The 23237-nt window shown below is 42.3% G+C and overlaps 9 protein-coding genes and 1 long non-coding RNA gene across 13 annotated transcripts; 5 read left to right on the top strand and 5 right to left on the bottom strand.

Moving 5' to 3' along the window:
- Positions 1-172: 172 nt before the first annotated feature.
- Spt5 (Transcription elongation factor subunit Spt5) lies at positions 173-3649 on the top strand. The gene is made up of 4 exons (XM_047052816.2): positions 173-333; positions 386-1171; positions 1228-3016; positions 3086-3649. The coding sequence occupies exons 1-4, from the start codon at positions 304-306 to the stop codon at positions 3541-3543; spliced, it is 3063 nt and encodes a 1020-aa protein (XP_046908772.2). The 5' UTR covers positions 173-303; the 3' UTR covers positions 3544-3649.
- A 64-nt stretch (positions 3650-3713) lies between these two features.
- LOC124490336 (uncharacterized) lies at positions 3714-5567 on the bottom strand. The gene is made up of 2 exons (XM_047052807.2): positions 5325-5567; positions 3714-5237 (listed from the first exon to the last, which is right to left on the bottom strand). The coding sequence occupies exons 1-2, from the start codon at positions 5499-5501 to the stop codon at positions 3720-3722; spliced, it is 1695 nt and encodes a 564-aa protein (XP_046908763.2). The 5' UTR covers positions 5502-5567; the 3' UTR covers positions 3714-3719.
- A 658-nt stretch (positions 5568-6225) lies between these two features.
- Positions 6226-10979, top strand: LOC124490335 (uncharacterized). Of its 4 annotated transcripts, none has more exons than XM_075730496.1 (4): positions 6226-6315; positions 7205-7442; positions 7516-9505; positions 10225-10979. In XM_075730496.1, the coding sequence occupies exons 2-4, from the start codon at positions 7205-7207 to the stop codon at positions 10436-10438; spliced, it is 2442 nt and encodes an 813-aa protein (XP_075586611.1). In that variant the 5' UTR covers positions 6226-6315; the 3' UTR covers positions 10439-10979. The 4 variants fall into 4 exon arrangements, with proteins under 4 accessions (XP_075586611.1, XP_075586608.1, XP_046908762.2 ...); XM_075730493.1 differs by having other exon boundaries at positions 6301-6315; positions 7070-7442; positions 10600-10979; XM_047052806.2 differs by having other exon boundaries at positions 6301-6315; positions 7070-7442.
- Positions 10452-12687, bottom strand: LOC124490344 (WD repeat-containing protein 18). Its single transcript, XM_047052818.2, has 3 exons — positions 12580-12687; positions 11003-12514; positions 10452-10940 (listed from the first exon to the last, which is right to left on the bottom strand). Exons 1-3 carry the CDS (start codon positions 12592-12594, stop codon positions 10722-10724), a joined length of 1746 nt encoding a protein of 581 aa, XP_046908774.2. The 5' UTR covers positions 12595-12687; the 3' UTR covers positions 10452-10721.
- A 38-nt stretch (positions 12688-12725) lies between these two features.
- On the top strand, positions 12726-13775 carry LOC124490350 (enolase-phosphatase E1). Its single transcript, XM_047052826.2, has one exon. It carries the CDS (start codon positions 12858-12860, stop codon positions 13686-13688), a length of 831 nt encoding a protein of 276 aa, XP_046908782.1. The 5' UTR covers positions 12726-12857; the 3' UTR covers positions 13689-13775.
- LOC124490343 (phosphatidylinositol-3-phosphatase SAC1) lies at positions 13697-16045 on the bottom strand. The gene is given in 4 exon segments (XM_047052817.2): positions 13697-14629; positions 14631-15490; positions 15552-15658; positions 15733-16045. Coding segments are annotated over 4 exon segments (1824 nt in total). The 5' UTR covers positions 15771-16045; the 3' UTR covers positions 13697-13810.
- Positions 15958-17800, top strand: LOC124490346 (poly(A) RNA polymerase, mitochondrial). Its single transcript, XM_047052821.2, has 3 exons — positions 15958-16339; positions 16417-17223; positions 17278-17800. The coding sequence occupies exons 1-3, from the start codon at positions 15997-15999 to the stop codon at positions 17760-17762; spliced, it is 1635 nt and encodes a 544-aa protein (XP_046908777.1). The 5' UTR covers positions 15958-15996; the 3' UTR covers positions 17763-17800.
- On the bottom strand, positions 17766-18334 carry LOC142597482 (uncharacterized). The gene is made up of 2 exons (XR_012832202.1): positions 18151-18334; positions 17766-18097 (listed from the first exon to the last, which is right to left on the bottom strand). It is a non-coding gene; the product is annotated as an uncharacterized LOC142597482 (long non-coding RNA).
- Positions 18335-18506: 172 nt separating this feature from the next.
- On the bottom strand, positions 18507-19131 carry Pfdn1 (prefoldin subunit 1). Its single transcript, XM_047052827.2, has one exon. The coding sequence runs from the start codon at positions 19005-19007 to the stop codon at positions 18630-18632; it is 378 nt and encodes a 125-aa protein (XP_046908783.1). The 5' UTR covers positions 19008-19131; the 3' UTR covers positions 18507-18629.
- A 30-nt stretch (positions 19132-19161) lies between these two features.
- On the top strand, positions 19162-23231 carry Bre1 (E3 ubiquitin-protein ligase Bre1). Its single transcript, XM_047052815.2, has 5 exons — positions 19162-19459; positions 19526-21801; positions 21854-22310; positions 22363-22716; positions 22776-23231. The coding sequence occupies exons 1-5, from the start codon at positions 19298-19300 to the stop codon at positions 22971-22973; spliced, it is 3447 nt and encodes a 1148-aa protein (XP_046908771.1). The 5' UTR covers positions 19162-19297; the 3' UTR covers positions 22974-23231.
- Positions 23232-23237: the final 6 nt, after the last annotated feature.

Raw genomic sequence — 23237 nt, 5'->3', positions numbered from 1 at the left:
CATCATCATTCGTTTTTTTATTTCAAATTGTCGAAAAAATTCAAATTGTTTGAATATGCGCCTGCTCCATTTAAGATTTATCAATTTGTATTTGTATTCTTTTTTGATGATATAAAAAATTGAAAATTTTGTTTGAATTCGTTGCCGTTCATATAGGACGTGTCGGAATGGCGAGTCGTGTTATTGTTGTCGTGATCAAATATACCGCACATAAAACTGACACATTGAATTCATTGATATTTGTTTTTGTCGCGTTAATCATCAACCACATTTAATCGACATTAATCATCGCCATCGATAATCATGTCCGATTCCGACGATTCATTTGACAAGGTAAGCTTCAGTTTGATCATCATCATAAACATTAAATTCAATTAAATGCTAGAACCGTCGACACGATGATGAAGACGACCACGACGATGATGAAGAAGAACAAGTAGACGAAGAAGAGCCGGAAGGCGAAGATCTTGACGATGACGAGGACGACGAGGAAGAAGACGAGGATTCGGATGAACCGATTAAACACGGCAGCAACAAACGGTCGAAAAAGAAATCCAGTAAAAAGAAACGAAAAAAGCCTCGTCACGGTGGATTCATTCTCGAAGAAGCCGAAGTGGATAGCGAGATCGAAGACGACGAAGAATGGGAAGAAGGCGCACAACCGGATATTATTGACAACAAATTGGACAGCAGCGACCATTCAGATCGTAATCAGCATCGCCGTCTGCAGATGATTCTGACCAGCGAAGAAGACCAAATCGAAAACTATTATCGAATGAAGTATGCCGAACCGACGTCTGTAGCACATGGCTACGATGGTGACGCAGAACTTTCCAACAACATCTCACAACAAGCGTTGATGCCAGGTGTCAAAGATCCAAACCTTTGGATGGTCAAATGCCGTATCGGCGAAGAAAAACAAACTGTTTTGCAACTGATGCGAAAATTCATCGCCCATCAAAACTCGGACGACCCTTTGCAAATCAAATCGGTGGTAGCACCCGAAGGCATCAAAGGCTACATTTACATCGAAGCATACAAACAAACGCACGTCAAACAGGCCATTCAAAACGTTGGCAACCTTCGTCTTGGTCTTTACAAACAAACCATGGTGCCCATTGCCGAAATGACCGAAGTTCTCAAAGTGACCAAAGACACTTCTAACCTAAAGGTAATGGCCATAGAATCATTCACTCACTCATTCATTAATTCATTTATTACAATTAGGTCGGTCAATGGGTTCGTCTTAAACGTGGCCTTTACAAAGACGATCTGGCTCAGGTGGACTATGTTGACGTTGCCCAGAATCAGGTGCATCTCAAACTAATACCGCGTATCGATTATACCAGATTAAGAGGAGCGCTCCGTGCGCCAGGCAACGATTCTCAAAACAATGATGATGGTGACAATAAAAAGAAACGATTCAAGAAACCGGCAGCCAAACTGTTCGACATGGACGCCATTCGATCGATTGGCGGCGAGGTGACCAATGACGGCGACTTTATCATATTCGAATCGAATCGTTATCGTCGTGGCTTTCTCTACAAAGCGTTCAACATGAATGCCATTCAGGTGGAAGGTGTGAAACCTACTTTGGCCGAACTGGAACGATTCGAAGAACACCCCGAAGGCATGGAAATTCATCTCACCGAATCGACATTGGCCGAAGATCGTGGCCATTCGTTTGCAGCGGGCGACAATATCGAAGTAATCAGTGGCGAATTGAAAGGCTTGACCGGCAAAATATTGACCATCGAAGGCAATCTCATCAAAATGCTTGCCAACCACGAAGATCTCGACGCTCCACTTCCCTTTCAGCCACATGAATTGCGTAAATACTTTAAACCTGGTGATCATGTCAAAGTGATTGCCGGTCGCTATGAAGGAGACACCGGCCTCATAATTCGGGTGGAAGATGACCAAATTGTTTTGTTTTCCGATCTGACCATGCACGAACTTCGAGTGCTGCACAAAGATCTTCAACTCTGTTCGGATATGGCCACCGGTGTCGATTCAATGGGTCAATACCAATGGGGCGATCTTGTCCACCTGGATGCGCAGACTGTTGGAGTGATAGTGCGTCTGGAAAGAGAAAATTTCCATGTTCTAAACATGCATGACCGTGTCGTCCAGGTGAAACCACAGGCCATTCTACGAAAACGTGACTCCAAACGTGCAGTATCGTTGGATTCAGATTCCAATCAAATTCAAGTGAAAGACCAAGTTCGCGTACACGACGGTCCATACACTGGTCGTCAAGGCGAAATCAAACATCTGTATCGAGGCATTGCATTCCTTTACTCGCGTATGGTGCTCGAGAATGGTGGCATATTTGCGTGCAAAACGCGACATTTACTATTGCAAGGAGCTTCAAAAGCTCCGCCCGCTTCCGCCGGCGGTAATTTACAAGCCGGTTACATGTCACCACGAGTCATGCAATCGCCCGCACATCCATCAGCAGCCACCGGTGGCGGTTCTCCAATGCCCAGACAAGGTTTTCAACGATCTGGTCGTGATCGCAACGATCTGAATTTGATTGGCAAAACGATTAAAATCACCCAAGGCCACTACAAAGGCTACATCGGCATCGTCAAAGATGCGATCGGAGCAACAGCTCGCGTTGAACTGCACACAAGTTGCCAAACAATCACCGTCGACAAGACTCGAATAGCGTTGGTCACTGCAGATGGTCGTATATTGCCCAATTCGGCTGCCGGCCGAACTCCCGGAATGGATTCTGCTGCCAGCACTCCAAACCCGTATGCCGGAAGTCGTACTCCAAGCTATGGTTCGCAAACGCCCATGCATTCTGGTTCCAGAACACCGTTGCACGATCCAAGTCGAACGCCGTTACATGATGGATCGCGAACGCCTGCTTGGGATTCTGGAGCAACGCCACGGCCAGAATTCGAGGATTACCTGGACACATCACCGTCTCCAGGAACATTTCTTGCGCCCAACACGCCCAGCTACAACAATCCCGAAACGCCTCAGGCTTATACACCAGCCACTCCGGGTATGTATTCAGATAGTTTTTTTTATAGAGAGAATTAGGATTCATCATTTTTCATCAATGAAAATTCAGGTTCCGATTCAACACCTTATTCACCTTATCCTACAACATCGCCATCACCTAGTGGCAGTGGCGGATACTTGCACGGCATAGTTCCATCGCCGGGATACCTAGCACCAAGTCCAGCATCGACCGGTAGCGCTACATACCACAATCCACATAGCGTAGGACCGTCACCGGCTCCATTTGGCTATTCGCCGATGACACCGGATGTGAATTTCCATCTCAACCCACAAACACCTGGTGTTGGCATAGGATCCGATCCAAGCGGTGGTTATGCATCCGATTGGTTGACCACTGATATGGAAGTGAGAATCAAATCCATCCACCAGGACGAGGATCTCATCGGACAACATGGCTTCATCCGAAGCATCTCCGGCTCTATGTGCTCGGTGTTTTTGCCCAAAGAGGATCGAGTGGTTTCCATTCTGTCCAGTAATCTGGAACCGGTAGAACACCAACAGACTTAGACATGATATTATTATTATCAATCAAATATCAAATGTTTCAAATTCATTCTTTCCTTTCATCATTCAACATTGTGTGACAATAATAAAAAGATTGCTCCATTCTCAATTGATTCATTACTTAACACTACATTTTCATTCGCTGTGTGGGTGTATGTGTGACAATTGTTGCCAATAATTTAGTTTGAACCATGTTTGCCCATCACCAGGATGAGGCCGGAAACGTTGTCGATGATGAGATAGATGAAGGTTTCCATTTGCAAACTAATGTGCTTCATCGCATCTTCCTGATGAGAGAGTCTCTTGGCGATCTTGTTGTCTTGTGTTGTTCCTGACCAGTCATTGTGCTCATCATCATCGTTGTCGTCGTCGTCGTCGTCGTCGATAACATTCATATCAATCATGCATTTGTGAGAAATCTGCATCATTGGCACCAATGCTGCAGCCAACGAACGATGGTCATCCGAATGATTGTCGTTTGTGACAGTGAATAGCTCACCTAAACCGATCAAAGTGAGAAGATTACTCAGGCGATCAGGATTTATATAATGGGTGTGATTTGTAAACAATGGCAAACTTATGTCCATCCGTCTCGTCTGTAGTGTCTGCAATAGATCGATGATCAGCTGACCGTTCAACCGGGATAGCATCAACGGCATTTGTTGTAGACTGTCCGGAAGCAGAATCAACAGGGACACTGTACCTCCCACAAATGGCAATTCAATAACGGTGCTGTTCAGATAATCGTTGTGCTGATACCGTAGTCGGATTCTTTTCTTAACTGCAACTCGATTACCCTTGTCGTTTGATAATAATAATGGTTCGAATGGATTGAATGTTGCTGCATGTTCCATATGATGGGTATTTTGGACTGGTGCCGCGGTAGTTGTTGATGATAATTTCAAAGCAATTACAGGCGAAGCTGTGCTGGTGGTGGTGGTGGTGGTGGTCGTCGTCGTCGTCGTCGTCGTCGTCGTAGATGGTGATGATGATGTTGAAGTGGATGGCAATGTTGTCGTTATTGTTATGTTGTTGGCCAACCATGGTTTGAATAGCAATCCGAATGGAGGACGATTGATTGGTGGTGGTGGTGGTTGATGGTGGTTCGAATGAACCAAAGCCGGAAACAAAATCTGGTGATGATTAGCTGGCGGAAGAAAAGGTGACCGCAAAGGCCAGAGTCGTTGCAGGGCACCTCGACGACGTCGTTGTTGATCATGCATCGCAGGACTAACCAATTGTCGAAAGTCAAGTCTAGCTCGGAAATGAAGGCCGGACAGAAAAAGCAGTCGTGTGGATGACAATGGATGAGGAGACGATGTCACGAGCTGTGAATCGAGCACATGGTCGATTCTTCCTTGGGTTTCATGTTCCACTTTGGCATTGATATGATGCCACGATTCTTCCGGTGCATAGGCAAAATCCAAGCTTCGTATCGGCGTCTGGTAATAACGTTGCACCAGACGATAGAATCGATAGTCCATCGGAATGTAGCGTTGGACGTACACCTGATTCACTATGAACATGACATCATCAGCAAGACCATGGTTCCGGTGATTCGCTTCCCACAAATTGTGTGGCTGTTGTATCGAGAAACCAACGGGTAAATTGACCTGTAGGTGACGCATTAGATCCAGAAATGCTAGATGCACTTCTTGTGGCTGCATCGAATTCAGGTAGAGAGCGTATCGCAATGAGTCGTATAACCGTTCAGTGGCGTGTTCGGATGTTCGAAACTGTTCTTCGGCGTAGTTTTGTTGTTGCTGCTGCTGGTGCTGCTGCTGTAACGGGCCGTTGTCTTCAAGGCCGGCCATCAATATGGCCAACGAAGTGCCCACACAGAACGGACAAAACGAATACGATGATGAGGTTGTGTGGTGTGGCTGCATTTCCATCGAACGAGCCAAATCCATGCCAAACTGATTCAACGAGGTGGCCAATCTCCTCATTCCGTACGACATGAGCGATTGACATTCTGTGTGATCGAGGAGCAATGAACATAGAACGAGCCATACGAAACGCAAATATCGTTGCATGTCTGTTTGTTGTTCAAAGCAGAAATGACAGTCCGTTTTGATACCGAATGATATCGACCGCAGCACAATTCACATTCGGTTTGGTTTTCGCATCAATGACTTTGCCAGAACAAAGCCGAGGGTTGTCCACTTTATTCATTGATCAGGAAGCCACATTCGATTCCATCATTCAAGCTTGACCATCCAGACAATGACATGCACATAATGAATGATTGGCAATGTTCCACCTCTTTCGCACACTATCTACGAATCGGTTAGTCATACGGATGACGGATGAATGAACAATGGACGGCCATCACACCTGTGCAGCTGAATGAATGAATGTGAATGAATGGACATTATGTATGATTGACATTTATGGTCATGATAACCATATTTATTTTACCTGCCTCATGGCCAGTTTTTATTATCTCGTGAGTCATACTTTTCTAATAATTCTCTTGGAACCAAAGCTACAAATGGCCAATTCGGACCCTGCAAAACAATGACAAACGGACAAATGTCTTGCTGCATGCATGCTTCTCTCCATTTCCAATTTCCAATAGACAAGTCTTCTCTTTAAGGAAATGAAACATCCTTTTTGTCCCTTGAATGACTCCCACACACACATACGATCAACAATGTCTCGCTGGATCATCATATGAACAGTATGTGTTTGTTTGCTTGTTTGCATGTTTGTTTCTAATCATCTCATCGCATAATCATCACCATACATCTCGTATGACCCAATTGTTATCAGGTAAGTGGGTACTATGTATGCAATATAATGAGAGAATATAGCGAGTCATCATCATCATCATCATCATAACCACCATTAAACAGTTTGACCACAGTTGACCTAGTTTAGTGATTACATTGTTATGAACCGCCCGACCACCAATTGAAAAAGCGAAAGCGCTTATCAATCGGCATTTAATTAATGAATAATGCATGCATGCCAAACAGTTTTGTTAACCTCATCAGATATCGCTCATCTGCTGCTGCTGCTGCTGATCCGAATGTTTTCGATTCCAGTGAAAATCACTGCATTATTTAAGAGCCAATGGTCGATTGCCATGATCGATTGCATCCAACACACCCATTCTTGGCAATTCCAAGTGTTCTGCCATGGACCATGTATTCTGCCTATCGGGTCACATCTGTGACACAGAGACATGACCCGAATCAATTTGTTTGCTATTGCAAGTTAGTGTTAATCCATTCCTGTATTCGGAAACAAAGTGATTAACACTACGGTTGCCGGCTATCGCTCTCTATGCGACTAGCCTACTAATTACTAATAATAAAATTCATCGGGTTTCCTGGTTTCCTGGTTGCTTGCTTGCTTTTACTTTTCATAACTTTCACCATGTCATTATGGTAATTAGTCCACACAGGCAATGTTTTGTGCACACTAGCAATTGCACAAAAGCAATTCATTCGCCATTCGTCCGTTGGACACAGAACCAGAACCGTCGTGTGTTCCTGTCTTTTTTTTTTTTGTTCTTCTCTAGTGTAATTATCAGCGAAACAATCATTCCATCGTCATCCTCTCAAACAACAAAGGCAACCCCTTTGGTATCCTGTTACAAACAATCATTATCACTGTATGCATTGGTTCATTCAACCTTTTCCCATCATTTTTCCAGATGAAAGCTGCTGATCATCAGTCAAGTCCGGAAATGGACCCAGTAATTATCGCGTCAGTGGAAAATGGCCCTCACCACCATGTTAATCCAACAATGGACTATAATAATAACGTCAACAAAAGGTGGACAAAATGTTCGATATGGCCAAACTGGATAAGATCATTAACACCACATTCATCCATGTCATCATTGTGGTTGGCCATCATGATCATCTCGATAAACATGGCCATTCATCATGGTAAGTGATTTGTGCATGACATCATCATCATGTCATTATTGATCATCATCATTGTGTAAACACCACACCATAGCTCTAACAATCAACAACACGGAAGTGATCATGTCGCTAGAGGATTTGTCCACCGTTTCAAATATCGAAATGATCCACGATGACGATATGGAAAAGCAACCAGGTCGAGCATCATTACTAAGATCGCCATCCCGTTCTCTGTTCATAGCGCCAACACCGAAACAATCTTCAGACGAAAACATTCGCCAAGCTCGATTCATCAATTTCACCCAAATTATCATCAATCGCCACAGACGGCTCAATCTGACTACCACTACTGTCGCTCCACCACACCATGTCGCACCATCCCCATCGGTCACCAGCATCCGAAACATCAGAAAAAAGTACATTCGTCTCGGTGGAAATGGCCACCACACAACCGCTGTGCCTCGATTGACCACCTTGGTGAAAACTTTTCCGTCGGCCACATCAACCACTACAGCCACTCCCATCAACAAAGATGTCCGCGAGGGTAGAGCCAATCAGTTTGGCAAGAAGAAAAAGAAAACGCTAGTCAAGGTTAAGGTGAAAAGTGGCGATCAACAACTTTTGCTCTATGACCAACCAACGAAACGATCTTCAACCACCACCACAACATCGACGACGACAACAACACAATCACCCACCACCATCACTGCTATTATAACGACGGCCCAAGAATTAAACAGAAGGAAAAAACAAGACGTCAGAAATGCGGATTTAATCACAACCACAACGACAACACCCATAACAGAAGAAGAAGAAGAAGAAGTTGAAGAAGAAGTTACAGATTCGGCGGTGGAGGGCGACGGGAATGTAGAGATCGATGAAGGTGTGACCACCACCAAAACCACTGAAACGCCAACAACAGCCAAGCGTGAAGACGTCTATGAAACAGTGACCATTACGCTTCCACCACAGTATGATGATTCTCGGGACGATGGTTATTTCAAACGTCGACCGACTACAACCACCACCAGCACCAGCACCAGCACTGAAATTCCATCATCATCGATGCCAATTCATCCGATGATGGAGACATTTCGGCCACATCATCATCATGACCAAGACTTGATGGATGGTCCTCCGATTCCAATGTTCCATCCTATGATGGCGCCTATTAATCAACCACCGGCGCCATACAATCAGCCAATCATACCGTTCATGCCACCACCGCCACCCGGACTATCGGCTGGATTTCCGCACGGTCAGCCAACAATGATGGCCGCTCCTCTTCCCCGTCAATGCCATTTCCGTATCGACGCTATATGTCCAACTATGGCCATGGTTCGACGTTCGCAGTTTCAGTGTTTCGGTGATGGTATCATTCACTGTGATGGCCGAATGAGTCGCATGTGTCGTCTTTTCGAGCGGCAATCCTATTTGCAAGATCAAATGCAAGATGGCGTTTTCCAATTGGAAACCAGTTCCTCTTCAACCACAACCGACATGCCGCCGCCTATGATCCGGTACTACCGGCCCAATCCCAATAACTATTTCTACTGCAATCAACCACTGATGACTGACGAATGTGTCGGTGTGACTGAATGCCTTTCCGATGCCTCATTCATCACTGAAGAAGAAGGTCCAGATATCGAATACAAAAAGGCTTCCTCATCATCACCACACATGAATCAAAGGTTAAGGCCACATTTTAATTCAAATTCACCACCAAAACAAAGTGAGTACGAAGTGGATGAGGACATCGAATCGGTGGAATCGGTGACAGCCAACCCACCACCTAGATACCATTCACCATCCGAAGATTTAAGATCCAAATTCGATGACACAACCACCACCACCACCGCCACAACCTCAACAACAGCCGATGCATCGAAATTAGACGAAGAATCCACAACAAATAGCCAGTTGGGGGGTCATCAATCATATTCACTCAAATCGAATCAGCATGATCCGCCGACAGCTCATCGTCCACATCAACAACTTTCCCGTGTTCAGGTTGGTCTGATCGGAGCACTCATTGCTCTCGGTTCATTGATGTTTGTCATGGTGGCCGCAATTGCATTTTACTCGTAAGTCTTTAATTGCTTTTTTTGCATTCCCAAACTACCAATCTGCTAAACTAACCAAATGATGTGAGTAATCATCACGTAAAACATTCTGGCTAGCAATAGACGAGAACTAGAGCAAGCATATGAAATAGTCATAAACTAAATTTAGCTTGGCCATTAAACCATTCGATTGTCAATGATTTCAAATGAATCAATTTTTCATTGAAAATACACACACACACACACACACCAAAACAAATTCCGAACCAAACAGATTCCGAAAGTCAAGGTCAACTCATCGTGATGGTCTCCCAAGACAATGGTGGCTTTGGTGATCGATTGGCCATCTGATCGACATGACGCCCAAAACTAGTGGAGACCCCATTCCTGTCACCCTCATCATCATCATGGTCGTCATAAATTAATATCGCAATTATGGCATTTCATTTCAACGAAAATCTCTCATTTACACGCAAACCAAGCACGATAGAATTGCATTTTGACATTCAAAACTCGCCATTATCCATAACAATATATTCAATTATTCTCAAGCGATTTCAGTCCAATCAAATTGTTCATTGACCATTAGTTATGGCCCAATAAATCGATATGATGCGTGCATAGTCTATCGTATATAGTAACATTGAATAACATTGAATCTGACTCATTCACACATTTCCCTCGATCCAATCACCTCAATCACAATCAATTGTGACCGAAGATTCTTTTGAATAATTTAGATATGGCCAAAAACGATCCTCATCATCGGTTACTGGTGAGCAAACCACTTTTGGCCAACAATTAGTGGATAGAGCCCGTTATTATTGGTCATTGCTCAAGAATCGACTTGTTCACCCTTGCATGGCAGTCAAACAATCCCAAACAGACAACAAGCCCGTTGATGCAGCTCCTAAACCGAAATTCACCCTGTCATCATTCATACAACGATTCTGACCCAAATTTGTCCCATTTGGTTATATATTTGTTTTATTTCATCATCAAAAATAAATCCAAGTTTCTACACACACACACACACACACACATCTATTTATTTACAATTACAATTCACTAACATGTTTTTGTTATGCACATTCTCATATACAACATACACACAGATGGAACCAACTCAAAGTTATGCCAAGCGAACAATTAACCGGCCAGCCCACCATGACACAAAGCAAAACAGTCAAATTCAATGTGCATGGAGTCAACATAATCAAGTAAATCGTGCACTTTTCTATTCGTTCAGCTCAATGCATTCTACGTGGCCACCGGTAACCGAATCGGCGGACTGGCCATCGAATATCGCTTCGATGGCATACTGATATAGTTGCTGGTTGGCTTGTCGCAACTTGGAAATCACCCCATCATCGCCATGGTCATTGTGGATATCATTCGTCCGATGAACACCATTTTCTTGATTGCACTTTTCATTTGAATCGGATAACAAGTATTTCTGCAATAAAAATCATTAAATAATCACTAATCACTAATCACTATTCACTAATCATTACGAACCTGGTTGCAATGTTGCCATTCATCCAAGTATGGCATCATAAAGGTGGACCATCCTGCGGGCCAGAATTCTCGGCCCGATGTTTGATCGTTTCGTGTCCAAAGGCAGCCACCATGATCGAATGCATTCACCAGGCCAGAATCGTCTGTTGGTTCCACTTGTTGTGGCTGGCCACGCCTGTTTGACTGGATCAGACTAATTGGATTGAATCGCAGTTGAAATACATCACGTTGAAAGACGGAACATATCGGTTTCGAAGGATTCGGCAACGTTCTCAATGTCTGCTCAATCGATTGTGACCTCGAGTAGATGCTGCTGGAGATTGGAGATAATTTACCTCGTCGACGTTTTGCCAATGATCCAGTGTTCGAACTCGATAGCGAAGGATCTATCTGATTGTTATCCACATTGTTCAGGGAATAATTGCTTGATTCAAGCGAATCCAAGAGAAACAGACCAGCCATACTGGGCCATACCATTAGATTCGATACAGGTCCTTTGCAGTGAACAGTTCGCATGCATTGATGACTGCCAATGTGCCACAAACGAATCGTTTGATCTTGTGATCCAGTCAACAATGCTTGGCCATCAATTGTTATGGCCATTGAGTATACGGCTCGTGTATGACCGATCATCACTTGTCTATTCTGATCGGACGATTTTTCATCATCATCATCATCTATGCATGATAAATCCAAGTGTACTGATTGGTGGTCACCTTCTCTTTGCGTTTGTTGCCAAACTCGAGACAGCAAAACTTCATAGACAGGACCATTAGTCGATCCTACGAATAAAGCTCGTTCCATACGATCCATAACGGCCGATACAATCGATTGTGGAAACGTTATCGAAGCCAAATGAATTCCGGTGGGCAGTTGATACATTTTCACTGTAGATGATTGTTCACTGCAAACAACAAAACGACCGTTTGGCCCCCCTCCATGACCAATATGGATGTCAATGATTGCAGTCGATGAATTTGTGATTGTCCGATCCGGCTCTAAGCGACTGGAATGGCCATCGACCACTGAAAACGATTGTCGAGAATCTGGCACAATTACTTTGGCAAGATTCCAGATCAAAATGATACCATCATCGCCACCAGTGATAAAATATGACTGGTCATTGGTCACTCTGACCACACGAATCGGCTGATAATGGCCATCAAGTACGGCCAATAAATATCCGGATGCCAATTGCCAAATATACAAACGTGTATCAATAGCCGTGAGACAGTAATTGCCGTCCGCTGTGACACACAATGCTCCAACATTACCTGGAAGGATCAATTTCAAATGCAGACGATCTTTTCCATCCAATGACCAAACGTGAACCAACGGAGAATTCTGATAACCATTTATCAGATATTGGTAGCCAATTCGATCGATACAATGTCGCGGTATAAGTTGGCTGGTTGATGATCGATACGTACTTAGCATGTTGCCCGTACTCACATCCCAAACGGCAATACAATCACCGCCATCCGATGGACACATTGGCGTACTTATCGCAACCTTTTCATGTCAAAACAATAAACATTTGAAATGCAAATCTAAATGTGTCAAATTGGAGGTCATACCTGAGTTCGGGCCATGGATTTCAATTTTTTTCTTTTTTTTTTACTAATAAAATGAATCAATCAATTTGAATGTTGTGGTCACGTGTAGCATGGATGGAAAGTTTCTCCCTATTCGTTGTTGACGGAAAGTTTTTTGTGCTGAAACAATGCAATAATGGAACAATGAAATGATTGATGATTTAATTTAATTTAAAACATTTTAATCTAATCACAATCTAATTGGCTGCATATCATATGAAAGCAATGTCCGAACATGGAAACATATCACTGCTAGGAATATGGTTCAAGTTAAAGTAAAAAAACCAAACGCCGTTTTGTTTGACATTGCTGGCACTGTGGCCCGTGAATCATTTGTCGAAAAGCTATTGATACCCTATTTCAAGGTCGCCTACCGTGTTTACCTCGAAAACAATTGGTCCAAACCCGAATGTGCAGAAGCAGTGAAGAAATTGGCAGAAGCTGCAGAAAAAGATTCGAAAGCCCCGAAAATCCAGATGGGAAGTTCAAAAAAAAACAACAGCCAAAGCAGCGTTAGTAGCTCATCAATGAAAAGTCCAAGCACCACTGTTTCGCGAAATCGAAAAAAGGATGCCATCGAACAAGTCTGTCGTTACATCCAGTATTGTATGGACAATGAGAAAGAGACCAAGGCGTATGCTTTCTTCCGTTTCCAGGTCTGGTTCGATGGCTATGACCGCAACAAACTGTCCACACCCGTGTATTCAGATGTGGCCATCACAGTGCAACGATGGAAGAATACGAAAGCAATCAAACTGTACATACTGTCCAATGGTTGGGCCGAAGCAAGCCGAAAATTCATGTCGAAAACTTCGCATGGAGATCTAAATCTGGTCATCGACGACCACTTTGACACATCGATCGGACCACTATTAAACCCGGAAACATTCACCAAAGTGGCAGCCAAAATTGGTCAAAGTCTGGCCGACGTTATCTTTCTAACGAAATCGGCCGAACAAGGCAAAGCAGCCAAACAGGCCGGTATGAATGTCATTCTGGTGTTGACACATGGTCCCGCTGTTGATCAAGCGTTGGAGATTTGCCGCGACATTCCCATTGCACGAACATTTACTGACATTGAATTTGTCTAGAGTTGCAATTCAATTGATAAAATGCTCAATTTAATCATCAAACATGGGCCGAGTAAAAATTTAAAATTATAAATTAAAATCAAAATCCATTGTGTGTCCATGTTAATAATGTTGATAGGTAATCATCGCCTTCGTACAAGTGTAGGGTAATCGGCAAATTCGTTGCCCAGGTAGTACATGATGACCAAACAAATGGCCGACATGGCGAACCAGAACAATGTGTACATGGCTTGTTCAATACTGCTATATACATTGCCATACAACACCAATGACCACAAAAACATGGCCATCGACAACAGGAACAGGACTGGCAAGAAGAATATTTTGGCCAGATTTCGATCTTCCAACGGACATTTCACCTGTTTGCCTTCACGCTCGTCCACCTGATGAACACCGAGAATCAAGTCAATTGAATCTTGGCGGAAACCATCTTCGAAATTGTTTTTGTAGTAACGGATCAACGAATTCAGACCGTCGGCAATGATACCGGTCAGACGACGTTTGCCCGTACGGGTAAAATCAGACTTCAGTGCACCGGTACCTGCATATTGAGTGGAACAAACATCAGCATGGTCGGCCCACATGTTCGAGAATATCGAATTAAGATGCGGATAGCTTTCAATCATTTCGAATTCGGAAAGAATTCCCGCCTCGATCATCTGTTTTCGTAGCACATATTTGCCAATCATACTCTGCACTACATTCGTTCGATCCAATGAATCGATACAATTGGTTCGAATGATGCCTTGTTGAACTCGTTGCACAGAGCAGTTGTTTGAATTGGACCACCAATAATAACCATATTGATCGATAAACGAACGAATTTGGTCCATCAGATTGGACAGCGCTTGCCATCCATGTCGTTTGCATTCGTGATGGAAATCGAACCATTCAAAGTTGACAAACGGGATGTCATTGCCACGATTGAAATTGCCATCGTTTCACAACATCGGTCAACAATTTGCCCAGCCGACTTTCGGATCCTTTGTTTGAGATCAGATTGACAAAACAAATTCGTCCATATTCACGTGCCAAACGACGAACGTGTTGGCCATAGCTTTCTATGTGTGGCGCTTTCGGTATCACAAACGATGGTTTATAACGAAGATTCGGCAACTGCGACCAATACAACGGAATCGATCCACGAATCTGAACCAATGAGAAACGATCATCATGATCGGTTAGCAACAGCTGTTCGGTTTCGATGAAATTGGCCACATGACCATCGGTGTTGATTCCACGGGCAAACCATCGAGTACCACATCGGTTCCTACTTCGACGACTAAGCAGAATCCATCGAAATTGACGTTGTTTGATCAAATCCTGATAGATGGCCACAAATCCACAGATGATGGGCAGACAGAAATAATGAAACTTTTGTTCTGCCATCAATTGACTTAACAATGCACCATTCCATACGAATTCCATGTTGGCTGATTGTATGAGCGTACGACTTTGTCCCGGTTGTCGGTTCGTTCGCTGTAATGAAGATGAAAGATCGTAGACATAGGAAAAATAGTATGACGGCATTCGCAATATCGATTCAAGCATCAGCAAATAGCGATTATTGTACTCTTTCTGTTGATCACTCATCACTGTTTGTCTCGCCGCTGAATTCGTATCGTTGTACGGAATGATACGGACATTTTCCATCCGATAGACAATGGCACCGGGTGAATAGATTTCACCGACCAGACTAGCTTCAGTTATCAATATGAGATGATTGCCAGAAATGAGCCGTATGATGCCCATTATTCCGTAGCAAATATCGGCAAACACTGATCGTTCAATGGCTTCACTATCTGCTCACATAAAAGCCAAAAGTTGAGTAGCAAAGCTAGCAAGCATATCGTATATACTCACCATCGAAAAGATTCATTTCATTCGTCACTCGATTGATGCTCAGAGCTTGGCCATTCGATCCAGACCGATCGACGGGTATTAGATAAAAATATTCTGGCGTTTCGTAGCTGTGGATAATCAATATAACAACACACACACACACAATTAGTCAATTGTGTTTGATTCAAATCAATCAACTTACAATCTTAGTTTTCGATGCACAAGGTACGGCAGTTCCATGATGATTCAATTTGCCAATATTACTAGCTACCGTCTTCAGATGATATGTCTGCAATGACAACCAACAAATTCGTTTGCATCGTCAACACAGCAAAAATTGATAACGATGATGATGCCGACGACGACAGATCACTACAACAATCACGTGATCAATTTTATTATGATGATGGCGCCATCTACTGTGCATATCAATATAATCACTTGTGGTCCGGCCAGGTGATTGATCATGTATGGATCGATTGTTTTTTGGCCATCATTACTGAACGATAAATTAATATGGAAGACAAGTGCCTTGTTGGGAAGAAAATTCACCACTTTCAATCAGATGATTGTCCATAATAAACGTTTGGCTCGCCGATCGTTACTTGTAGAGGATGGTACCGCCAATTTACGACATTTATGGCTCAAAGATGATGAAAACCTGAATGGGCAATTGTTTGATTCTAGAGCGGAATCCATAATCAGGTGGCGAATCGATTCAAACGGTTCGATCCAAGGTGGACCGCATTCAAAACGGTTCTTTCTCGTACAATTTTGTGATGATCAACACTATGTCAATGGTTGTCAATGTAAGCATTTGATGTATGTATGTTGAATGCCATTTGATATCTCATTCTTGATTCAATTTCCATTATAAAAAAAACAGATTTGCAATCCAAATACGGTACGACCATTCATAATAATGTCTGCTTTCTCACCAATGACCGACGAACCTGGCCAAAAGTGAGCAACGACAAAATCAAAATATTCATACAGCCAGATATTCTGTCCAACTGTTCGATCGACCGATATCGCATATTCAGAGCCGATAACAATCACTTAATCGGTCAGTTTGACGATTATCTCCTTAAACCGGCTACTAGTATGCGTTATAAGCAGTGGTTTGAACGACAAAAGATCAAGCCTTCAGATTCACGCATCACACATTTAATCTCAAAAGTGATGCAAGGTCAACATTTGATTCCTATTTCTCAGCATCGAATTCGTTTCCTAATCTGCCAACAATTGGAACAGCTGTTTCAATCGAAATTATCCAAACGAACGAGTAGTAATCAATTTCGATTAATACCATTTGGATCGGATGTATCCGGTTTTGGTATGGAAGATTCGGATCTAGATTTATGTCTAGTAGAAGATGGGGGCCAGCACAAAGTTCACACTCATCGTTCGGTACGGATCCTGCGATCGTTATCGTCCACAATGGAATCAACAATCAAAATAAATAACCGTTTGCACGTCAAGCATTTCAAACAAATTCAACGCATATTTCGAGCGTTCGTGCCAATCATCAAATGTCGTTCTCGTTTGATGCCATCATTAAATGTAGATGTTTCGGTGGATACAGAATGTAATAGTGGCGTTCAGATGGCCGCCTATCTCCATTATTGTTCGCACAGTTGTCCATCGGTTCGTGGCTTAATTCTGTTGCTCAAATTCTGGGCCAAACATCATGGTATGTGATGTATATATCTCATACTTGATAATTCACATTTCTGTTGTTCGTTAGGCATTATCCATTCGAATCCTGGTGAATGGTTTTCCAGTTTTCAGCTCACCATTCTGGTCATTGCTTATCTACAAAGCGAACGCATCATATTGACCATTAATGATTGGGAAAATCAAATATACAGCAGCCAAACAGCAATAGAAAAACGTGATGCCGATGTGAGCGATCAAATTCTACAGCATGTGCATGGATTCTTTCAATTCGTCATTGAATACAATTTCTGGACTCAGGCTATTGATCTACGAACCGGCCAGATAGATTTGGCCAAGCCACTGACATCGAAAACAAGTGCCTGTTATGTAATCAATCCATTCTTGACTCATCTGAACATTACCAAGACCGTATCGGATGCAGAACTAGAACGGTTTCTTTGTTTTTGTAAACAATCTTTACAGTTGATGCAAAGAAACGATTTCCAATGTATCGATCTATTTACCGGTCGAATCGATGATCGTTTGTATGCGTATACAAACATAAATGAGTAGTCATTGAATTTTGTAAATAAATTTTATTCAATCTCTCACTTCATACTACAATAATTAAGGATGACTAACTGAATTCATTCGTCGTTGACATAATCGGCCGGATTCTTACGGCTTGCTCGCTCATTTTCCTGATTACCCCACGTGTAGATCAAGTAGCTGGCCAAAAATGGTGGTGCAGCGTATGGAAAAACATTGTTGAAATCCCGTCTGAAACCATTCCAAGTATTCTTCAGATAATTTGGAAAAGCTTTCTGCTCGTATGGAGACAGACGAATGTAGATTACATTGCGGATGAATGCTAAATTGCCAAATGTTTTACCACCCATTGTTGTATGCTAAATCAACATACAAGATAAGATAGGTAGGATTTTGAAAAATATCAACTTACCAAATGTGGAAACAAACCGAATATTCCAATTTACCAAATGTGATTTTGATGTAGAACGACACACACACGACAATCAGTGTGAACAACGATTGAAGGAGAAATCGAACACACAACACAACTAATCATTTTAGGGCTAATCACGTGACAATGAATACTCATGTTCTAATGGATATCTGACCACACCCCTTTTCAGTAGTGCGCACCAAGATTTAATTTTGTTCTTAGAATTTGAAACAATGTAGCAAACCAGCTGTATTGTTGTTTCAAAGTATCAATTTTTTTACATTTTTTTTTTTTTGATAAACAACAATAACGAACAATTGTTTTGAGATTCTGTTCTGAATACAAATTTTAAATAAAATGATGATGAATGATAAAATTGGATACTTTTTTGTTTTATTGATTAATCAAATCAAATTATTATAAATCTTATTATTATTCACATAATCAATCACCAATCAAACTTGTTAAAAATAACTTTACTTTTTATCAGCATTCTTTTTCTGTTGAATCATTTCACGAATGTTATTCTCGGTTTCTTTAACTTTACCCTCTTGATAATTTTTTGCCTGTTTCATTGTGCGAATCTTTTCCTGATTATTTTCAATACGCGTATCCATCAAGGCAAGAATTTCTGGTCGATCTTGTCGAGCGAAAGCCCGTCCTAAACCGATGAAACATTCATGACCAGGCTTCAGATCGGCAACCGTTTTTTTGGTTATTTCATATATCAATGCTTGTCGTTCACAGCTGGATATCTCGGCTTCGATATGACGAACCTTTTCCCGGGTGTTGAGCACCTGAATCTGTAGCTCTTGAAATGCTTTCGTCAATTCTGGATCAGCAGTCGAAACCATTGTCGTGTTGAAACGAAAAGTTAAATATTCCAAAAGGACAAAATTGTTTCAATTGACAAGTTGTGTAAGAAGAAAAACCGCATGTAAAGACAACCAAATAATTGCCCAATGAATACGATGTTTATGAAAGGCTTGCACTGAATCAATTTGTTTGCTCATGAGCTATGTTGGGCGACCACTGGACATAGTTATCCATTGTCTCGAAATACATTCATACGCGATTCTGACCAATGTTCCATATTTATCATCACTGACACATATTACATACGAATCATCGATTTTGAGAGAGAATGGCGACAATCGGTTCGAAACGTTCATGCCATTCTGCCGCCGATACAAACAACAGTGCCGGTGGTAATGGTAACCAAACGCCGACTAAAAAACGTTCCAAAATGGACATTGATTTCGATGTAAAGTTTGTTGCTTCATCTCAAGATGATCTCGATATTGGGGTAAGATAATGTCATGTATGTTATGATGTGTATTAATCTGATTGTTTGTTGTTGTTGTTGTTTCAGTTGCTTCGAGTCCAAAATCGTCGTCTTACCGAACGAATCAAACATCGACAACGTGTCGAATCAGAGCTTCGTGCTCGTCTTGAACAGATGGAGAAAAAACAATTAAACGATGACACTAAACTGTATGTGATAAATCGATATTGGAACCAGCTAAACGAAGATATGCGTCTCCTGTTGCAACGTTTCGATCCAAACGCATCGAATGATTCTAGTGGCTCGAATGGCAATCAATCAACCAAACCGAACGACGAATCCAATGATGATGACCATGATGACGATGATGATGATGATGATGATGGCGACGAAGATGATTCAAACGATGGTCGTCACCGTCGTAATGAAAATGCCGAGACGACCAGTTTTGTTCGACAATTAGCCAACCTGGACAAAGAAGAATTGGACGAGCAAATGCAGCAACGAGTATTGCTCTCTACTAGGGCCGTATCAAAAGTATTACAAGAATTTGATCGTATTGTGCAACTCAATGAAAAAGTTATGGCCGCATTGAATCGAAGTTCGATGCTGGCCGATGATGATGACGACGATGGCAGATCCGATGAACCTGACACGATCAAATCGCCAGATCGTGATGATAATCTTGATGACGATGATGATGATGATGATGATATGGCTACAAGTAAATCGAGTAGAACAAATCGCAAACGAAAACATGCTGCCAAAGTGAACCTCGACGAAAAGGTACGGCAACTGAACGAAGAGCTCACCATTGAGAATAAAAATCTTAATCTGATGGTCACGTCGTTGCATGAAAAAAATCGTACCATTAGCCTAAAGTATCAGCAAGCAAAAGACAGACTTGATTCAAAGGATATGCAGCTGGACGAGCTCAAGAATCGTGTCGATGAATTAGAATTCGAATTGAATAAATCCAGAACCCGGGAACAACGTCTCGAGGACCATTTGTACGAAGCCAGGGAAAAGCTTCGATGTCTGCAGAATAGCCAGAATGCTGGTTCTTCTGGATCGGCCACTGCATCCAATGATTCGAGCAAACAGGACGCTCTTTCCACAATGTCATCAACGAAAATCGAAGATCTAAAACGTGAACTAGAAGAACAACGAGAACAGGCTCAATCTAGGCTTGTCGAACTTGAACAGCTAAACAATGAACACAAAGAGACATTGAAACTAGTGGAAAAGTACAAAATCGATTTACAGTGTTTGCCCGAGGTTGTCATCAAAGATTCGGCCGAATACAAGTCACTACAGTCGCATTTTTCCGTTCTGTTCAACGAATCAATGTCGTTGAAAACACAACTTGAAGAATGTCGACAACAGTTATCGGCCGCCAAAAACGTTCATATGCGACAAATCGAACAGATGGAAGCCGAAGAACTTACCATGCAGAAACGGCTTCGCAATGAATGCATGCAGCTGGAAGATTCGTTGAATCAAGTACGTAAGGAATACGAAATGTTACGGCTCGAATTTGAACAAACACTCGCTGCCAACGAACAAACCGGTCCGATCAATCGAGAGATGCGTCATCTGATCACTTCGTTGCAGAACCATACTCAACAGTTAAAGGGTGAGAATGCTCGCATCAAGAAACGTTTGAAAGAATCGAATGTCGAGATTGGTCGCCTCAAACAGATTATCGAACAGAATAATCTGAAAGTCTGCTGTGGCGGCATCCTACTTCCATCATCCAACACATCATCACAGAATCGCCCAGTCGATAATGGGGCCTGGTCCACTACGTGTACGGTCGATTGTTGCAATTCAGCCAGCCAACAACAACAACAGCAGCAGCAACAGCCAAAGACTGAATCGTCAACCACATGTTCCGATTCTTCATCATCATCATCCACCGATATCAAAACTGAGCCATCCTCATCGTCGATAACGGCCATGGCAGCCGAATCCTCATCCGAAGATCATGGTAAACGCATTGTTAAATCTGAATCATCATCAAATACTACACCACCCCCACCGTCAACTTTATCGACGATGGTGAAGAAAGAATCTCCCAATCTGGACTGTTTGGAATCTTCGTCCAGTATGGATGGCTCCATTGCAGTGAATCAAGCTGATGGTCATGGCCAGATACCACAGCCGCATTCTTCATCAAGTGGTCAGATAAGTGCCACTGGTAACCATTCACAGCAGCAAAGAGGCCTACCATCGTCAATGAATCGTAAATCTGAAGCGGATACAATCCGAGAGCTAAAAGGACAGTTGAAAAAATCCTGGGAATCACAACGTGAGCTGAAAATTCTTCTCGACATGTTCAAATCAGTGGACAAAGAGAAAAGGTAAGCTTTCTTGATCTTAGAATTTCAAACTCATTCATTGATTCATTGACAGGGAAAAAGCACAGCTCATGGCAACGGAGAAGAAAATGAGACTAGAATTGGAAGAATTACGACAGCAAAATAAAAAATTACTCGAAGATTGTTCATCATCAGCCAAACGTTCCGATAAGGAACGTCGATTCTCTTGTAGCAGCAGCAGTTCTGGATCACAGAAAAGTCTCACAGACGATGAACATAAAAAGATGACCAAATACGAGGATATCATACGTGATTTACAGAAAAATGTGGCCGCTCATAAACAACAGGAACAGGCGTTGCTCAACGAAATGGAAGTTACCGGACAGGCATTCGAAGATATGCAGGAACAGAATTGCCGTCTCATTCAACAGCTGAGAGAGAAGGATGATGCCAATTTCAAGCTCATGTCAGACCGCATTAAAGCGAACCAGATACATAAGATGCTCAAAGAGGAAAAGGAACATCTCACCGAGCAGATTGTCACACTACAGGTAGACATTTTTTCAATTAATTAATAATATTCTAATCTATCTTTGCTCGTAGCAACAAATTGAAGCACAGAATCAGGTCGTTCGAAAGTTAGAGGAACGTGAACGTATTCTACAGAATAGCCTGTCGACAGCCGAAAAAGAATTGACCGTTCGACAGCAGGCAATGGATTTTCTCAAACGAAAAGCGCTAGAAAGTTCGCAATCGGCGGCCGATCTCAAACTTCATCTGGACAAGTATGTGGCTCAGATAAAGGATGCACAATCGATCGTTGCAGATAAAACGTCAGCATGGCAGCAGGAAACATTCAAAACGAAACGTTTACACGAAGAAGTCATCATGTACAAACGGAAATATGAACGGGCCAAGAAATTCGAATTGGCTGCCACCGCCGACGAAGTGCTACAGGTATGTGTTGTTGATTGATTGTTTACATTACTATACACTTTGAATTTATCGTTTGCCAGGAGGAGATTCGTGAATTAAGAGAGGAGCTAACCTGTCCATCATGCAAAACGAAACGCAAGGATGCCGTGCTCAACAAATGTTTTCACGTCTTTTGCTATGATTGTCTCAAGACGCGATATGAAACCCGACAACGGAAATGTCCTAAATGCAACCAATCCTTCTCGGCCAACGATTTCCATCGTTTGTATCTGGCCTAATGACATACTTGCATGTAGTAGTGAATTTTATTTGTTTGATAATACTCGGCTGAATCGTGTTGTGTGATGTATGTAATTACCTATTTATTTGTAACAAATTCCGTTGACAACCCTAGTTTTTAACCATTGGTCGATGAGAAAACCATACAATCTTGATGATGCATGAATGACCCAATTCGAATGTTGGAATTGATTGAATTATTTCATTGTGGTTTATTATTTAATAAAATAAATAATTCATTCTGTTTCTTATATAAATCATGA

Source organism: Dermatophagoides farinae, chromosome 4 (genome assembly GCF_024713945.1).
Source record: "Dermatophagoides farinae isolate YC_2012a chromosome 4, ASM2471394v1, whole genome shotgun sequence".
In the NCBI taxonomy this organism is placed as follows: Eukaryota; Metazoa; Arthropoda; class Arachnida; order Sarcoptiformes; family Pyroglyphidae; genus Dermatophagoides; species Dermatophagoides farinae.
The sequence above is the reverse complement of the archived record's forward strand: the minus strand, read 5'-3'. Positions and strand labels throughout refer to the sequence as shown.

What these genes read in the sequence shown, in the direction of transcription:
- LOC124490335 (XM_075730496.1), top strand. Translation starts at nt 7,205, where the DNA reads ATGAAAGCTGCTGATCATCAGTCAAGTCCGGAAATGGACCCAGTAATT. An exon ending in AAACATGGCCATTCATCATG is followed by an intron (nt 7,443 to 7,515) that starts GTAAGTGATTTG and finishes ACCACACCATAG; the next exon opens with CTCTAACAATCAACAACACG. An exon ending in GCCGCAATTGCATTTTACTC is followed by an intron (nt 9,506 to 10,224) that starts GTAAGTCTTTAA and finishes TGAATAATTTAG; the next exon opens with ATATGGCCAAAAACGATCCT.
- Bre1 (XM_047052815.2), top strand. Translation starts at nt 19,298, where the DNA reads ATGGCGACAATCGGTTCGAAACGTTCATGCCATTCTGCCGCCGATACA. An exon ending in TCAGTGGACAAAGAGAAAAG is followed by an intron (nt 21,802 to 21,853) that starts GTAAGCTTTCTT and finishes ATTCATTGACAG; the next exon opens with GGAAAAAGCACAGCTCATGG. An exon ending in CCGCCGACGAAGTGCTACAG is followed by an intron (nt 22,717 to 22,775) that starts GTATGTGTTGTT and finishes ATCGTTTGCCAG; the next exon opens with GAGGAGATTCGTGAATTAAG.
- LOC124490346 (XM_047052821.2), top strand. Translation starts at nt 15,997, where the DNA reads ATGTATGGATCGATTGTTTTTTGGCCATCATTACTGAACGATAAATTA. An exon ending in CTATGTCAATGGTTGTCAAT is followed by an intron (nt 16,340 to 16,416) that starts GTAAGCATTTGA and finishes TAAAAAAAACAG; the next exon opens with ATTTGCAATCCAAATACGGT. An exon ending in ATTCTGGGCCAAACATCATG is followed by an intron (nt 17,224 to 17,277) that starts GTATGTGATGTA and finishes GTTGTTCGTTAG; the next exon opens with GCATTATCCATTCGAATCCT.
- Spt5 (XM_047052816.2), top strand. Translation starts at nt 304, where the DNA reads ATGTCCGATTCCGACGATTCATTTGACAAG. An exon ending in CCGACGATTCATTTGACAAG is followed by an intron (nt 334 to 385) that starts GTAAGCTTCAGT and finishes ATTAAATGCTAG; the next exon opens with AACCGTCGACACGATGATGA. An exon ending in TTATACACCAGCCACTCCGG is followed by an intron (nt 3,017 to 3,085) that starts GTATGTATTCAG and finishes ATGAAAATTCAG; the next exon opens with GTTCCGATTCAACACCTTAT.
- LOC124490350 (XM_047052826.2), top strand. Translation starts at nt 12,858, where the DNA reads ATGGTTCAAGTTAAAGTAAAAAAACCAAACGCCGTTTTGTTTGACATT.
- LOC124490336 (XM_047052807.2), bottom strand. Translation starts at nt 5,501, where the DNA reads ATGTCGTACGGAATGAGGAGATTGGCCACCTCGTTGAATCAGTTTGGC. An exon ending in TTGAAGACAACGGCCCGTTA is followed by an intron (nt 5,238 to 5,324) that starts CAGCAGCAGCAC and finishes CGGTTATACGAC; the next exon opens with TCATTGCGATACGCTCTCTA.
- Pfdn1 (XM_047052827.2), bottom strand. Translation starts at nt 19,007, where the DNA reads ATGGTTTCGACTGCTGATCCAGAATTGACGAAAGCATTTCAAGAGCTA.
- LOC124490344 (XM_047052818.2), bottom strand. An exon ending in AATGGCAACATTGCAACCAG is followed by an intron (nt 10,941 to 11,002) that starts GTTCGTAATGAT and finishes TTTTTATTGCAG; the next exon opens with AAATACTTGTTATCCGATTC.